This window comes from Bidens hawaiensis, unplaced genomic scaffold (assembly GCF_021521415.1).
Source record: "Bidens hawaiensis isolate Kalapana, Puna unplaced genomic scaffold, B.hawaiensis_p1.1 tig00010251_1, whole genome shotgun sequence".
Lineage (NCBI taxonomy): Eukaryota > Viridiplantae > Streptophyta > Magnoliopsida > Asterales > Asteraceae > Bidens > Bidens hawaiensis.
Window position 1 is genome coordinate 33,003 of NW_027491776.1, and position 17,122 is coordinate 50,124.

The window sequence follows — 17,122 nt, forward strand, 5'->3', positions numbered from 1 at the left end:
GTTTAAAACTAGCTTTGTACACCTCTACCTCACCCTATGTGCACCATTTGTCAACGTCACAATCCCGCTTACTCATCTTATCGCTAACACATCAACTGTAACCGTTATAGCCACCTTAGCAACTCATGTCAAGCCCCGTATAAATTAAACGAGCTTCGGTGCGAGGGTAATCCACTTAACCCAAAAAAACAATAATAAAACTTTCACCCGACCCGACCCGACCCGACCCGACCCGACCCGGTAATTAAAACATATATAACATATATATATATATATGCTCACACATATCCGTCACTCCGTCCGTCCGGTCAACTCACCGGAGCTGACGGTCAACGCAAGGTCAACGCCAGTAAACCACAAATCAGTTAAAAGCAAGATGATGTCCGGTAACTACACATCGATTGATAACCAGAATGTGTCCGGATCTGTTCCTGTAAGCTTAATTGAAACCCTAATTCACTGTTTAATCACTCTAATACTTAATTCAAACCCTAATTGACTGCTATTATTGATTTATAGGCTGTTTCAGATCCTCCGGGACACGTGGCTGTCAAATTTAACGGTAATTGAAACCCTAATTTACTCGTTACGTGTTTTCCCCCAATATTCATCCACATTTCATTGTTTCCAGCTGAATTGTTGTGTAATTAGTTGTTGACTTGTTGCAGATGCGAAGAATCTCGAGACGTATCCTCCGTCTGGACCGCACGGGAAGATCTCCGGCTCTGCGGGACCGCCTCGTGACGCCGATGGTATTTTTGAATGTTGTTTAGTAATAGTTCAGTTAGTTGTGATTCGTATGATGTTCGTCGAGTTGTTAGGAGCTTAGATTTATATGTTTGATGCGCGATGCGTTTTAATTTAAAAAGCTGATACGCGATGCGAGCAAGGCGTTTGTTAGTAGAAAGTACTAGGGAATTGTTTATAGAGAATGTTTTAACGTGTTAGCTTTTAAATGATGGAAAGGTGTGAGAGATCGAAATAGCTAATTTGAATAAGACTGTAGTGCCGCCAAAAAGTTTTGCGTACAACCAAAATAGGTCTTTAATTCTATGTGTACAAGTAACTTATGCAGAAAGCCAGAAACTCACTTTAACTTGTAATGTGTGCGCCAGACTGCATATTGCACATTATGCGATTTAGAGCGCATCGCTCCACTTGATGTGATCTCATCATCGCTTCGTGCATTATGCGCCCCTGATGCGCATTTTAAAACCACGGAGGGATGCACAACATGTCTTGGCTTCTTGAGATTGAGCTATAGCCAAGTTTATAGAAACAGAATGATCTATATCGTCCGCAATACAAAAAATGGATGAAATTATGTTTTAGACTTAGGGATAGGGATGCCATATCTTCATATGCAAGGCTGTGTTATAGAGTGCTTGGGATAAGAAATCTAATCTAACCTAAATATGAAATGTGAAACTTGTGATTATAACTTACAGACTGTAATGTTACATATTGCTTTGTAGTTATACTAGCAGAGACCTTACTAATGTTCAGCTGACTTAACTATTTATTCAACTAACTCAGCTAATGCTAACAATATTCATAAGCATTGAGGCCTGCATTTCTAGTATAGCAAGTTTCTTTCACTTCTATTTGTTTTTGTTTGCTTCAAGACAATAAGTAACTATAATCTCATATCTGTAGATACATTCTCAAAGCCAGTATCCGGTTCATCTGAATCACAATCAAGCAGTGGATGGTTCAAAATATTCACAATTGCTGCTTACCAGCCTTACTTTGATGTTGACACATCTGATGTTTTAGAAAGAATCAAAGATTCCGTCTTGCCTTTTGGAGGGAGCTTTAATGAGAAAACTGCTAGCAACCCTGACTTGTAAGTCGATTATCCTTCAGATACGAGTAGGCTTGCTAACGAACATGAACGGATCTTGTTTGTGTTCGCTCGTAAAACTTTAACCGAACAAACGATTGAACACGAACAGTTAAACTAACGAGGTTTTCTTATTCGTGTTTGTTCGTTAAGAAAATGAACTTTTTCGTGTTTGTTTGTGTACGTTCGTTGACAGTACAATGAATGGTTCACGAACATAAACGAACTAATGTAACTGAACATATATGAATCAACACAACCGAGTTACAACCGATTAAAAGTAAATGTAGCAACATTGAGTTGGGCTTAAAAAGTTATCAAAATTAGACTATATTGCAATGGGCCTATAATATCTAATGAATATTTAACAAACATAAACTGACAAACATAAATGAATCAACGAGACGTGTTCCTGCTCTTTTGTTTAACTTTTTGAACAAAACTTTTGTTCATGTTCGTTGGTTTACAAAATACCAACTTCACACTGAACGGTTCACTGAACATTCAGTTCATTTACAAGCAAGCCTAGATATCAGTATCATTTATGAAAACATAGTTTAATTACAAGCACGAAAACCACAGTTGAATTGTGTCTTATATTCTTATTAACTTAACAAAAGTTGCAATCTTCATACACTTTTGTGAACAGGTATGGGCCTTTCTGGATATGTTCCACCTTAATATTTGTGGCAGCATCAATTGGTACATTTGCAACTTACTTGTCTCACAAGTTACATCACAAAGAATGGAATTATGATATCAATCTGGTAACATGGTCTGCTGGCGTGTTCTATGGCTATGTTCTTATTGTCCCACTTTGCTTGTATGTGATTCTCAAGTATTTCTCTGCGCCATCGACCCTTGTTCAGCTGTTCTGTCTATACGGTTACTCTCTGTTCATCTTCATTCCTGCAATGGTAAGCATTTTGTTTCCCAACTTTAAAATCTTTAGAGTTGCATGAGTTTATATAACATCTTTTACATTTACATTTACGTTTAGTAACAATGACTTTGATCTTTTTTTAACTTCTATAAGGTTAGATTAGAGGTGAAAATTTTGACTTGTGTAATGAGATGATTTTTTGCTATAAAAGGAAATTTACCTAACTATCCCAAATAGGCCTGTAAATGAACTGAACAAATACGAACAAGAGCATGTTCGTGTTCTTTCGTTTAGCATTAAACGAACACGAACACTTACACTTAATCGAACACATATTTTGTGTTTGTGTTTGTTTATTTAAAAATTGAACATGTTCATGTTCGTTTGTTTAAATTCTAAACGAAAAGTTCACGAACATAAACGAACATAACTGAACAAAAATAAACAAAACATAAATGAACATATATGAACAGATTGTAAATGAACACAAATAAACATCAACGGAAATAAATGAATACAAATGAACAATTATAAAACCATTAAGTAGATGACTCTTCAATATAATATATAATTATTTTCTATTAATATGTAAACAGACATATATAAATGGACATAAATGAATATAAATAAACGACCATAAACGAATGTTCACCAACATAAATGAATGAACGAAACATGTGTTCATGTTAGTTCGTTTAATTAAACGAACACATTTTTTGTTCATGTTCATTCGTTTATTAAATAAACGAACATAAACGAACTTCCTGCTGAACGGTTCACGAATAGTTCACCGAATGTTAGATTTGTTTACAGGCCTAATCCCAAACACAGTACAAAACTTAAGAAACTTGATATATTGACAGACAATAATAAAGTTTCCGGGGTTAAATTAAATGCAGTGTCTGTCCATTATCCCAGTGGAGATTTTCAGATGGGTGATAACAGGGGTAGCAGGGTTGATGTCGGCTTTGTTTGTGGCCCAGAACCTTAAGAACCACATCGCGTCGGCTGGTGAAAGGTGGTTCTTTATTGTGGCTGGGATATTTGTGTTGCAGTTGGCTCTGTCCTTTGTTCTTAAACTGTATTTGTTCAATATCAGTGTCTAGTGTTTTTATTAATTATCACCAACATATTACATATATGACATATAGAGTAAACGTGGGAGAATTGTTTGATATTAATATTCGGTATGGACGGGAAATATACATTTTATTAATTTGATTTTGATATACATATACATGAAGTTTAATTTGTATGACAAAGTATTCATATAAGTCTGTGTAGTGGTAACTATTGTAATGATGTGCAATAACCCTAACAATACATTATATTTAACAGCTTGTGGTATTCATGGTCTTATTCGGTTCGTTTTGATGTAATTTTTAAGCCAAGCATGCATCTAAATATGGTTTTGAAAAGTAACAAACCAAAACCGGAAGGTTGGGTTCCTCTTTTGAACTTACTTTTCTTGTCCAAGCCTATGGACCGTATAAAATATTTAACTAATAAAGACACTTGATTGAAATATTACGTATGATATAGAAACAAGCTAAACGACAGTTCTAAGCTCCAAACCATCGTAAAACCGTCAAAACCGAACAGTAAAATAAATCTCAAACCGCCCAACTAGCTTCCGTTTGGACGTTTTTATTTGTTTTAATGGTTAGGGTGATGAACGATCGAGTTGAAGATACCTAGAACAATTGGTTTTGGAAGTCGAGGGATATCAGAACCATGTAACCTACCTTTTACTATCGCATTTTCCTTGTACGTGTCTTTTTTTTCATCCTCGTCATAATCTATTTTCCTAGCTATCCTTCCAGGTTTAGACAACATGGCAACGGTTGAGCTTCGCACGCCGGATGGCAAGGTGGGTTTTTACCAGCGTGGGGAAATGTAAAAGACAAGGCAATAATCGAACCTTAAGATTTTCGCATGAATGTATGTGGCCTTTGACTTGTGTGTGTGGCCTTGCAAGTAGCAAGAGAATCACCACATAACATACTATTTTGACATATGTATGTATGATAATACCTGCCCGTATAATTAATCTTCTCTTGTTAAGTGATTCACTACCAAATCCAACTATTTGATGCATGCATTATAACTTCTCAATATGCATCTCTTGAAGAGATGCAATATGAAGTATTTAATGAAACCACATTTTTAAAGGCATGGGATCTTCATACACCACCTTGGATCTTCACACACCACTTTTCATCTATACGACTCGTATAGGCCTATATGAGTCGTATAGGCCGTAGGCCCTGAGCTGTTGAAGACCTATACGGCTCGTATAGGGTTGTACGACCCGTATAGGCCTGCACAGTCACCATGGAGGTGGTGTATGAAGATCGTATCCCTTTTTAAAAGGTGAGCATCTAGCCTTTGGTCCATTTCACAAGTACTGCTAAATGACTTGAATTAAATAAATCTGAAAATTTGTTACTAGTTATTGGTTTTCAAGTTTAATATGAAATATAAGGTTACTGTGAATAAACAAGTTACAAAACAATAATTAATTTTTTTTTTGCTAGCGACTCCTTCAAATTGGCTACCGGTTAAATTCACCACATTGGGATACATTAGCCTTTCGATCCGGGGAAAACCTTTAAAAACCTTGCAAATAAAACATATGATCTGCATGTTCTAGAATTGATGCCCCTGCAGTAAAATGATGAGCCAAAAATCGGTGAAAATTAGCCTTTTTCATAACCATCAAGGAAGGAAACAACATAATGACCTACAAATACATACCTCTTCTTGTTTGGTCTTAATAAAGGCGTTGAGTTCTCCTCGTACATAACACAGCCCAAAACTTGTCTCTATTGCTTTCAGCTTCGGCGTAGCCAAATGTCCCTTGGTGAAAACTTTGATCGAGAGGCATTTGTTGATTTGTAGAGTATCCAACAACGGCCATGAAAAAGATTTACTCCCTAAACAAAATCCCTTGAGACTCGAAAGATATTCTAGTTTTAGGGACTTTAGACGAGGTAACGCAATCTCATTTACTTTCCCATCGGAGCCTTCTTCTTCTTTGACAATTACCTCTATATTGTCACACATACTAATATGCAAGTTTTGGAGTTGAAGTAGACTACCAACCATTGCACATGTAAAAACATGTTCCAAACTATAGCAAAGGTGAATAGACACACTTGTTAAATTTGGAAACTCCAAAACCATCCATTGGTTGCACTTCCATAAATATTTGAGTCCATCTAGATACTCTAAGTTCACTTGTCTAAGGTTTGGAACCTTGACAACAGTTTGCGGTTCATTAAGACCGCTACTGTCTGTCCCTTGTGGTCCCACTTCAAATACCTCCTCGGCGGAATTACATGACTTTAAATGAATCTTTTCAAGCTTTTGCAATTGTAGCAACGCCTTAAACGGAATAATTGTATCGATATCTCTATCCCGCATAGATAATTCTACCAAATTATGGAAAGAGCAAGGCATTCCTTTTGAAATAATAGGATCTGAACTTGGGAATGCGGTCTGCATCAACATCACAAAAGAAAAACACAAGGCGTTAATGCCTTAGGGCGCGTTCGTTTCACAGAATTCGTGGGAATTCAAAGGAATTGGAATTAAAATCCCATCACATGGCGTGTTTGTTTTGTTGGAATTGGAATCTTAATTCATGGGAATCCAAAATGGTGCGTTCGGTAGTCAAAGAATTTGAATTCAGTTCCTTCAAATTCCTTTAAATAAAGGGATTCCAAATCTTTCCAAAATGTGGAGGATTTCAAGTGAATTCCATTGGAATATTTTCTCGAAGTTTTTTTTTAACGAGGACAACGAATAAAATATTTGCGTTTTTTTGTATTTTTTTTGTTTTTGATTTATATTTTGAGTTATGAATTTTTTTAATTATTTTTGAATATTTTTTTGAGGGGTTTTTGATCTTAATAGAAAACCCTAAAAAATTCAAAAAAAAAAATAATAATAATAATAATAATAATAAAAATCATAACGCAAAATGTAAATAAAAAACAAAAAAACTAAAATGTTTCCACCGTTATCTTCGTTAAAAAAAACCGATTCCAATTCATTTGTGGTAGATTACAATTCATTTGTCAAACAAACACATCAATAATGGAATTGGATTTCATTCCTTCAAATTCTAATTCCAATTCTTATTGAAATGTTCAGATTCTAAATCCAATTCCTTTCAATTCCAAATCCTACACAAATTCCAATTCCATTACATTCCATTCTGTAAAACGAACGCGCCCTAAGGTAATACCTTTACATGGTATTGTTACTTCACTAGATAATCCAAAACATTTCTTTACATATCGTACCTGATCGATCGTTCCACGAAAGTTAAGACCGCATTCAAGGCTATGCTTGCCTAAGCTTGTGTGTATATACTTGAGCTTCGCAGTGTTCGACTCACCAGATGTAAACACCATCAATTGAGGACAATCATTGATCATAACATTATCCAACGAGGGCCAACGAAAGCTATTCGTTCCCAAGAAGAAACCCTTAAGGTTTGGTAAATCATCAAGTGCAAGCGTCTCTATACGAGGAAACGCCACAACTTTTGAGGACGTCCCGTTTTCTTCCTTTACGATCACTTGTATTGCGTGGCATCTTTCTACTTTCAGCTCTTTGAGTTGCTTGAGGCTTTCAAGAGTGGAGAAAGTGAACACATGTGATAGAATGTCGCACCCGATGATATGCACGCTCTTTAGGTTGGAGAGTTGAGGGACAACAACATAAACGTCTTTTAGTGTCGGGCTTGTTAATGTAGCATTTCCGTTGTTGATCGGATCACTTTCGAATACCTCCATCATGGTTTTGCAAAACTTTATTTTCAGTTTTTCAAGCTTTTTCATTTTTCCTGCGGCGTACCATGGAATTAGATTTCGCAATGTATCGCAATTGTCTATGGAGATCTGTCTGATGTATTGGCACAATGACCAACAAGTACTGATAATCACTTGAGCAGTCTGCAATAAATCACATATTAATATGTATAATGTCATGATATATTTGAGTTTTTCAACTTTCAGAAAGCAGTAAACTAAATCCTCTCCATTATAAGCTACATATCATATTTATTTTACAACTAGTGTTACACCCGACAGGTCGGTAAAACCCGGACGGTCGTAAAACCCAAGAGTTGCCGGTCCATGGACATTGAGGCGGCAAGTCGACACAAATTCGATCGGTTTCAGTTACGTGCGTTAGGGTATCGGAACTAAAACTAGGGCGTCGATAAAACCTTAACGTTGTCAATTCTCGGTGTAGAGGCGGTGTGTCTACGTAAATTCGGTCGGTCTCGGTTACATTTGTTACGGTATCATACTTGAACAAAAAAAAAACAATGTTGGTTTTTTGTTACGTTCGTTAAGGTAGCAGAGCTAAAACAAAATGCGGTGAGTCTATGTAAATTCGGCGGTTCCCTCACATTCGTTACGGTACCGGAACTAAAACAAAAAAAGAAAAAACAAAATTGGCATTTGATCGATTTACGTTATGTTCGTTACGATTCCAAAACTAAAAACAACGTGTCATCGACCACTAATGTGCTGCCAAGTGGCCGGTTTCGGTTACGTGCGTTGATATCGGAACTAAAACAAGGGCTTCGATAAAACTGAACGTTGTCAATTCTCGGTGTAGAGGCGGTGTGTCTACGTAAATTATGTCGGTCTCAGTTACATTTGTTATGGTATCATACTTAAACAAAAAAAAACAAAAATAAATACAAATACAATGTTGGCACTCGATTGGTTTTTGTTACGTTCGTTAAGGTACCAGAGCTAAAACAAAATGCGGTGAGTCTACGTAAATTCGGGCGGTTCCCTGACATTCATTACGTCACCGGAACTAAAACAAAAAAGAAAAAACAAAATTGGCATTTGATCGATTTATGTTATGTTCTTTACGGTTCAAAACTAAAAACAAAGTGTCTTCGACCACTAAGGTGCCGCCAAGTGGCCCAGTCGGACGCTTGCGGCACCAAAGTTAAGCTCTTAAATACTGGGCCACTTGGCGGCACCAAAGTTAAGTTCTTAAATGCATTTTTTATATAAGACCATAAACTATTTCATTCTAAATCACATGCTTGTGATTCTTTTTAATAAAAAAGTTGTAGGTGTCTCTACAAATCATATAATCCTAATACCATACCTGGAATTGATCATGAATGGTATTAGTAACATCGGAGGAAATTCCTCCGTTCCTCCTTGCGTCACGACCATCGATACACTTTAAACATGACAGATTACTAATCACAAGAATGTCCAAATGAGGAAAGACTGTGGTGTTTTTGTGGGAAGATGAAGATTCATTATTTTCTCCATTTTCATCATCTCTATCTGAAATAATTTCTTCAATACCATCACATTCATCTATATTGATCCACTTTAACTTGGATATATATTTCACCATTAGAGGTGAAAACAAGTACTTTACTTTGTGACAATTCCACAAGGATATGTCTACCAAATTATGGAATGGAAACTCCAAAGGTTGATGTTGAGGCATTATGAATCTATTCCAATTACACTTCCAAACATGACTCATCTCCGTCAACTCGTATAATTCTAGAGTATTAAGATAAGGAAGCAGTAGTGGCGATGAAGTATCTCGAATTGTTGGTAACTCTCTACTAGTTGGATTATCCATATCAAACACCACCTTCACTCTTTCATCGTCTCCTAATCGAAGATGTTGAAGGTAATAACATGTATGCAGAAGATAAGATGGATATGCGACATTAGAATTATAAGCTTCCATTTCTGATATAACCCTAATCTGCATGTTTATAAAAATAAATTTAGTTAACAATTTCATTCCAACATGCATACATATAGTTGTTAAACGTGTCCAACACCAAACCAGATTGAAGGCTTCTAAAATCTTGAAGAATATTTAATACTAGATTTTATCCCCCGTATTACGGGGGGTTGTCTTACATTATTCGTTTTTAATATTTATATATGTATATTTGGATTTTAATTTTATTTATTGTAAAAGTTTAATAATTAATATACTTGAGGTTTGATGATGAAATGGTTTCACAAATAAATGATATGTTATAATCCGGTTTAAAAGCTATCTGGGTTTGGTGATACCCATTACCCATTTATTTTCTTTATTATAAAATTGTTTCTTAATTATAAGTAATATCTTTTTTTAAAATAAAATAGGATATTGATTTTTAATATATCCCTATTTCATAGGATTTCATATCAAATATTTGATGAGATTATTTTTTAATATAATGAGATGTTATAATCCGTTTAAGAGCTATCTGGGTTTGGTGAGACATTTACCCGTGAATTTGGGTCAAATGCTTGAGAAGCCTTCATTTACAAATAAAGCAATCTGATGGCTTGAGAGAATGGTTGTTTTACATTTTTCGTTTTTTAATACTTAATTATTTTTTGGATTTTAATTTTCTTTATTGTAAGAAAATTAATAATATAATTAAGGTTTGATGATGAAAGGGTTTCATAAATAAATGATATGTTATAACGTACCGTTTAAAAGCTATCTGGATTTGGTGACACTTACCCGCTTATGTTTTTTACTACAAAATTGTTTATTAATTATAAATAATGAGTTAAGTTCAAATAAGAAGTTTGATTTTCCTAAAAAGGCTAGGAAGGAGGTTATTTTAGTCTAACACCTTAATATCAAAACCCACTTACTTTAATTTTAAAACCCACTTACATTAATTTCAAAAACCCACTTACATAAAACCCAATTATATCTTCATTCATCTCCTACAACCACCACCACTCCACTGCCCACCGCCACCACCTCGTCGGAAAAGTCCGAAAAAACATAATGGAAAATACTATGAAAAACACAATGAAAAAAAAAACACAATGATAAAAACACAATTGCATGACATAATGTAAAAAACACAATGGAAAAAACACAATGAAAAATACTATTATATAACACAATTTTGTAAAACACAATTTGGTACAAAACCCACTAATTTTTTTTAATTTTATATTACAATATGGTACTCATATGAAAGATAAAAAGACACTCGTTATTATGGTGAATTTGTTTTTCAATAAAAACGTCGTAAAAAAAGTTATAAACGTTTTAAAATGATGGGGGAATTTGGCATGTGCCTTGCATGTGGAGAGAGAAAGTCAACAAATATGTTATTCCTTTTTGCCCTTTACATTGTATTCACACTTGATTTCCCCTTAAACTAATCTCAACCCTCCATATTCAAAATCAATGGACAAGATTACTTTTTATCCTTCCTACAAGAACTATACTTCCTATTATAACCTAACCCTATAAATAATATCTTTTTCTTTTTAAATTGGATATTAAATTTTAGTATATCCATATTTTATAGGATTTTCACATCAAATAATTGGTAAAATTAATTTTTAATTTAATGAGATTTTATAACCCGTTTAAGAGCTATCTAGTTTTGGTAAGACCCATACCCATGAATTTGGGTTAAATCAATGAGAGGCATCCATTTAAAAATTAAGCAATCTGGTGGCTTCCATAAAATGGGGGAGCGACCACATCACGACACGTAGGATTTTAGGGTTTTCGTTTATATATATTATAGATAATAATTAATTTTTTATTATAAGATAAGTTAGTCTTATGTTATTTAATCCTATTTGTTTTGGATTCAAATTGTGTATTTGAGTTAGTATAGGATTAAAGTTGTGGGTTTATATATACCCTAGGATCAATGTGTTAATTATTATTAAGTTTTTCTCGTTTGTTGTTTTCTTAATAAACGAGTCGTAGAGAGTTCTACAAATCTCGTGTTCGTATTCTTGATTCACCCGCTTAAAGTTTAACAATAGTTACCAAGAAACAAACTTTTAGCCAATTTGGAGTTAAAAGAATATGAAAACATATAGGATCATATGACATACCTCTTGGTCATTCTCGGTCGATTTTTCCATTCTATTCCTTCCTTCCAAAGCTTTCCCTGTGTTATACGAAATGTACGTAGTAAGCGCTTTGAGATCAAAGTTGGTTGTGGTAGGTGTGAATATATTCGTGAAGTTGTAACAACGTTCGATCTCAATCCTTTCTACACATTTAAATCCATTGATGAGGGTTTCATAGTTATCTAAACCTTTCATTCTCCACATCTCTTTTAGCTTCCCTAAATCATCAACCTTAATGCTTCTTAGCCTGCTAATGTATCCCTCCATTCCACAAAGACTTCCGCAGTCAATGTTGAATAACACTTGAATAGACCCACACTCATGAACTTCAAGCTCTTCTAAATGATTCAGTAATGGCAATGGATTGGTCGGAAAAAGATTTACAAGACTATCACATTCTCGCACAATAACGTGTCTCAGCCTTGAAACGCTATTAATCTCAGTGGTAGAAATTTGACATGGCCATATCTGCTGCATGTTCTCCATCCTAGAAATTTCTAATTTCTCCAACTTAGAAATCATAACCTGCATAATAATTATTAATTAACCTTGTTAGACCTATAAATATCATATATCATATGGTATGTATAATAAAATATAAATTATCTATAAGTTTAGATGTTAGAATCAAAATGAATGTGTACCTCTTTGTTCAATAATGATTTCTTTGTAGACATATTATCGTCAGGATAAATACTTGTGAAGTTGGGAAGGCTATCAAGTATCAATTCCACCATTTCTGGTAATTCGATGCGAGTGTCGCCCAAACTTACCATCATCGGTAGACCCTCCAAAGACATGAACTTCAACTTTTGAAATTTAATCACCCCGACTCCACTACTCTCGCCAACCAATGCTTTGAGAAGAGGGCAATCAGAAATTGTGAGTCGCTCGAGTTTCTTCAAACCACTTACCAAAGGAATCGTGAAGAGGCACGTCAAGTCTACGCACTTATAAACATGAAGAACTCTTAAACTAGAAAAGGAATGTTGCATTGAAACGTCTTCGAGATGATTCATATCTTTCACATGTAAATGAAGTTCCTCCGTTTCTTCAAACAAATCACTTATCTCGCATTCTAGAACCTCGTTACAGTCAATGGAAAGACTGATTGTGTTTCTGAATGAGTCATTTTCATTGTACTCTAACTCGCAGCCGATAGATATCCTAAACCTTTCGAGGTTCTTTAAGGACACATTTGTTGGTTGGGCCCTATTCTCATAAAACTCCAACTCTAACGTTGAAAGACGTTGTGATAGTTTCTCTAGTTCGTCACAGTTGGCGTCTGTGAACCTAATGGGACTACCATTATAAGCTCTCATATAAAGCTCTTCAAGACTTCCCAAGTTTTGGAAGACGCAATCATCAATACGAAGGTCAACGCATCCCGTCAAATCTAGCAACGTCAGTTTCTTTAAGTTCCCTATTGTCGACGGCAACCAACTTATGTTACATCTAGAAAGGCTCAATGTTTCCAAGTTGGTAAGACTTCCAAGAAAAGAAATGTCATTCATCAATGTGCATGATTGAAGACATAACGTTCGAAGTTTGGTTAAGTGTGTAACCCAAAGCGATGGAATAGAGAAATTTTCATAAGACACAACTTGAAGCTTTTTCATTCTTTCATAATTATCTTCGCGAAACTTAAAGAGCTTATTCCCATCCATTAAAATTAAGAGTGCGAGTTTTGGGTAATTAAAGTTTATAGGGAATTCAGGCATACCCGTGCATTTTAATAGAATCCTTTCATACGACTTGTCTACATCTTTTGTAAATGCAGACATGTTATCATAGTTGACAATGGATGCTTGTTTTACTTTCGAAAAATTACTTAAAACAAAAGCACGCACGAGATCATGCATTTTGACACATCCAGCGTGATCACTTTCGATCAACAAGTTTGCACGTATGAGGTTGTTAACACAAATCTTCACATGGCGTCTCGCTGTAGCTATAGTTTTGGCATCTTTAAAAAAGTTCAATCCCCATCCGTACCTCAACAAGTCCTCTATACGAATATCAAAATCGTATGGAAACAAGCCACTAAGAAGAAAAAGCGCTTTATCGTCTTCCTCTTTTAGATTTTCGTAACTCATCTCGAATATTCTATGTGTGATGCTTTCAAGGTCTTTAAGGTCATCTTTCTCTAAACGCCAAAGTGCCTTTTGCCATGCCTCCTTTATGTTACCGCTAAGACTTTTAGCAATGGTTATTATAGCTATAGGCAAACCACCGCATTTCTTCATGATATCTTCTCCTATCTTTTGGAGTTGAGGATCGTCGACTTCTGAAATAGGTCCCACAATTCCAAAAAACAACGTTTTGGCTTCAGCGTCGTTTAAGACACGTAAATTAAAAATTGAATCACGTTTAACACCCATCTGAGTGCAAACGTATTCAAATCTTGATGTCAACAACAACTTGAACCCGTTTGGCAAAGGACTTAGTCCGACATCTTTGAGGTCGACCTCCTTCCAGATATCATCCATTATTACCAAAATTTTCTTTTTCCCGTCTTCTGACATGTCAACCAACTTTTCACGAAGACGATCAGCCCTTGCATCCTTATTTGTTTCGGTTAAATCTTTACCAATGTATTGTGCAATAGCTTGTTGAATAGAAATTGGGTCTGTGTTTTCCCCAATCACCACCTTGACAACCCAATCAAACATTTTCGGATCTTTTACGGCATTCTTTAGTTGTTCCATCATTGTGGTCTTGCCTACACCACCCATTCCACATAAAGCAATCATCGTGTGCGCCTCGTTATTTGGTTGGAGGGACTTCAATGCTTCCTTGAATATCAAATCTCTAGACCCGAAGATAAACTGTGTACCATCGCGTGTTGTTACAACGTTGGATAGTACCTTAGCAAGAGATTTTTGTTCATTTGTCCAACTGATATCCGATTTCTTTCGTTCTATGAGACCTTTTATCTGGCGGAGAATAGCATAAGAATGTTTTCCTGTTTTGTATCTCTTTGCCACATTGAACCATCTGACTCCGTTCGCTGGAATATTTAGCGTCTTATCCTTCATATGTTTAACATCTTCAAGCCAAGCGTACACATGGTGAGATACCTCATGATTGTTTGAATTAGCTATGTTTTTTTTATCTTTAATATCTTGCTCTGCGAGTTTCAATCGGTCCATTTCCTCCTTCATATCTTTAACATACTTTGTCGAGTATACCAAGAAACATACGCGTTTCTTAACGGGGATATACAAAGATTCAACAATAGGACTAATAACTGGACTTACAAAATCCATTTCTAACAACTGCAATTTTATACAAACAATAAATATAATTAATAGCCAAGTGTAACAACTATAAATACCAAAAGTCATGCATTCATTACTCTATTAATTTACAAAACAGTGTCTTTAATCTTTAGATATATACAATGGTTATTATTTAAAGTTTTCCCTCATAGTCAAATTATACAAAGCAAATTATTTAAATTCTACACATAGAACTCAAGCAATAAAAGAGAAAAGAACTAATATATATTCAACTCGATCTAAGTTCATAACCCCTAATCGCCTTCGATCTATTGTTAATAAGCACCAAATTAATTAAGTGAATTAGCTCTTGTAGATATTTAGGAGATTTTCATTATTTGGTTAATTGGGTTTCAATTGAAAACCACACACTTAGAGTCTTCTAGCTTTAACTATTTCAAAAAATGTAAAAAAAAACATACACACACAGTGACACACACTAGCTTCTTATTAACACAAAGTGGTCTTACACAAACCTCTAGATTAATTCATTCACTATTTTGAGATTGAAACGTGTAAAAAATAAAAATGAAAAGAGAATACCTTCTCAGTTTATTCTTTGAGGTTGAGGAATTAGACTTGGATTTTGTAGGATAAGGTTATGACTTTTGAGATTGGGCTATAAGAAGAACTCCAAGCCACAAGTTGTAATACATTATATTTTATAACCAAACACTGGTACATATATTATTCAGTACTGGTCAATAATGGCATTCGGTATAGTTTACGATACTTAAGTGACTGTTGGAGATGCCAACATGACCGTCCGGGGCATTTAACAGGAAAAATATATAATAATAATAATAATAATAATAATAATAATACACACCTCAACCCATTTCATATCTCATTTTCAACTCATACCTATAGCTTATCAACATCATCAAACTCATCCTCTACTAGAAGGACCCGATTTAGCTTCTTGTATGTTTGTATGTGAACAACGGTTCACGCTTGGATGTCGTCGTTGTTCATTGAACATGTAAATGAAAGTGTGATTAATGTTTTTGGGATTGAAATGGACTTTTGTGATGCTGCTAATTCTGAAGATGAGGTGTTATGGTTGTTGGGCATGCTTGACTGGAAGTAAGTTGTTTTTCAAGTGTTAAAAGACTCTTGTAAGTGTACCAAATGCATAATATCAACAAGCGATGATGCTTTTATGTTTTTTTTTTTAGTGTTTGAGGTTATGAAAATACTGAACTTGGTTTCTGGTACATTTGTAATTGTCTTGCAGTAGAGTTAGATATAATACAAGTTTTGTTTTTAAAGAGGAGGGTTTTGTATGTGATAAAACTTGTTCAGTTCAAGGATCAAACCGATGAATAAACCTGGGTATTGCGTCATCACCCAGTGACGACGAAATGATGGGGGGCAGGAATTGAACCTGTGTCACATAGAACACCAATTCTTTTCCTTACCACTCCACTACCAACTCATTGGCCATCAAACTCAATAATTGCTTCATTTAGGTCATTGAATTGAGAAAATTGTCTGATAATATGCGGAACAATATTATAACTCAAGTGGTTATTATTGTTAAAAGTACAGGTGACTTTATTGAAACAATATTAAACTTAATTACTGCTATCCTGACTTTATTGAAGGAATTTAGTTCAATTTGCCCTTCAACCTAATAAGCAATTTAAGTTTTTGTATTTAATTACTGCTACCGAGATTAACTCGCCCTTTTTCTTATTTCTCTCCTCTATTGCCATTAAATTGTCGTTAATTACGTTGCATATTTGATTCATTTCATAATCAAACGACAATCACTTCATTTCATTCTTACTGTAAATGCTTCATTCATAATACTTAATCCTATCGCATCTACATCATACTATCCTAGTCGTGGTTCCCGAGGGACCATTTCCTATCGCTGTCTTAGGATACTTTGGTACTGCCATGTGATTCCTTTGGACTACCGCTATCTCGAGATACTCTGGTACAACCATGTGGGTCCCCTCTAATCTTTGTTGTTATGTTGGGGTCCATTGTGTCTTTTTCGTGTTTGATGCCGCTCCCTTTCTTGTCGGATTGTTTATCAGGGTATTACCACTACAGTCCCAAAATACAATTTTTTTATCATTAACATAGTTCATATTAAATCAATCTCAATCCATTGGAATCATATGTTGTATATACTCGAATTATTATTTTAGACCTACGTTATCATTGTAACACCATTGGTAATATTAATTGGTTG

General features: G+C 35.0%; 2 protein-coding genes across 2 annotated transcripts; one reads left to right on the forward strand and one right to left on the reverse strand.

The window, feature by feature from the left end:
• Positions 1-357: 357 nt before the first annotated feature.
• LOC143534576 (uncharacterized) lies at positions 358-3,885 on the forward strand. Its single transcript, XM_077029034.1, has 6 exons — positions 358-433; positions 520-562; positions 669-752; positions 1,657-1,846; positions 2,493-2,760; positions 3,626-3,885. Exons 1-6 carry the CDS (start codon positions 377-379, stop codon positions 3,830-3,832), a joined length of 849 nt encoding a protein of 282 aa, XP_076885149.1. The 5' UTR covers positions 358-376; the 3' UTR covers positions 3,833-3,885.
• Positions 3,886-5,344: 1,459 nt separating this feature from the next.
• On the reverse strand, positions 5,345-15,568 carry LOC143534622 (uncharacterized). The gene is made up of 7 exons (XM_077029070.1): positions 15,460-15,568; positions 12,280-14,913; positions 11,618-12,160; positions 8,874-9,500; positions 7,037-7,771; positions 5,484-6,227; positions 5,345-5,390 (listed from the first exon to the last, which is right to left on the reverse strand). The coding sequence occupies exons 2-7, from the start codon at positions 14,902-14,904 to the stop codon at positions 5,376-5,378; spliced, it is 5,289 nt and encodes a 1,762-aa protein (XP_076885185.1). The 5' UTR covers positions 14,905-14,913; positions 15,460-15,568; the 3' UTR covers positions 5,345-5,375.
• Between the last annotated feature and the right edge of the window lie 1,554 nt (positions 15,569-17,122).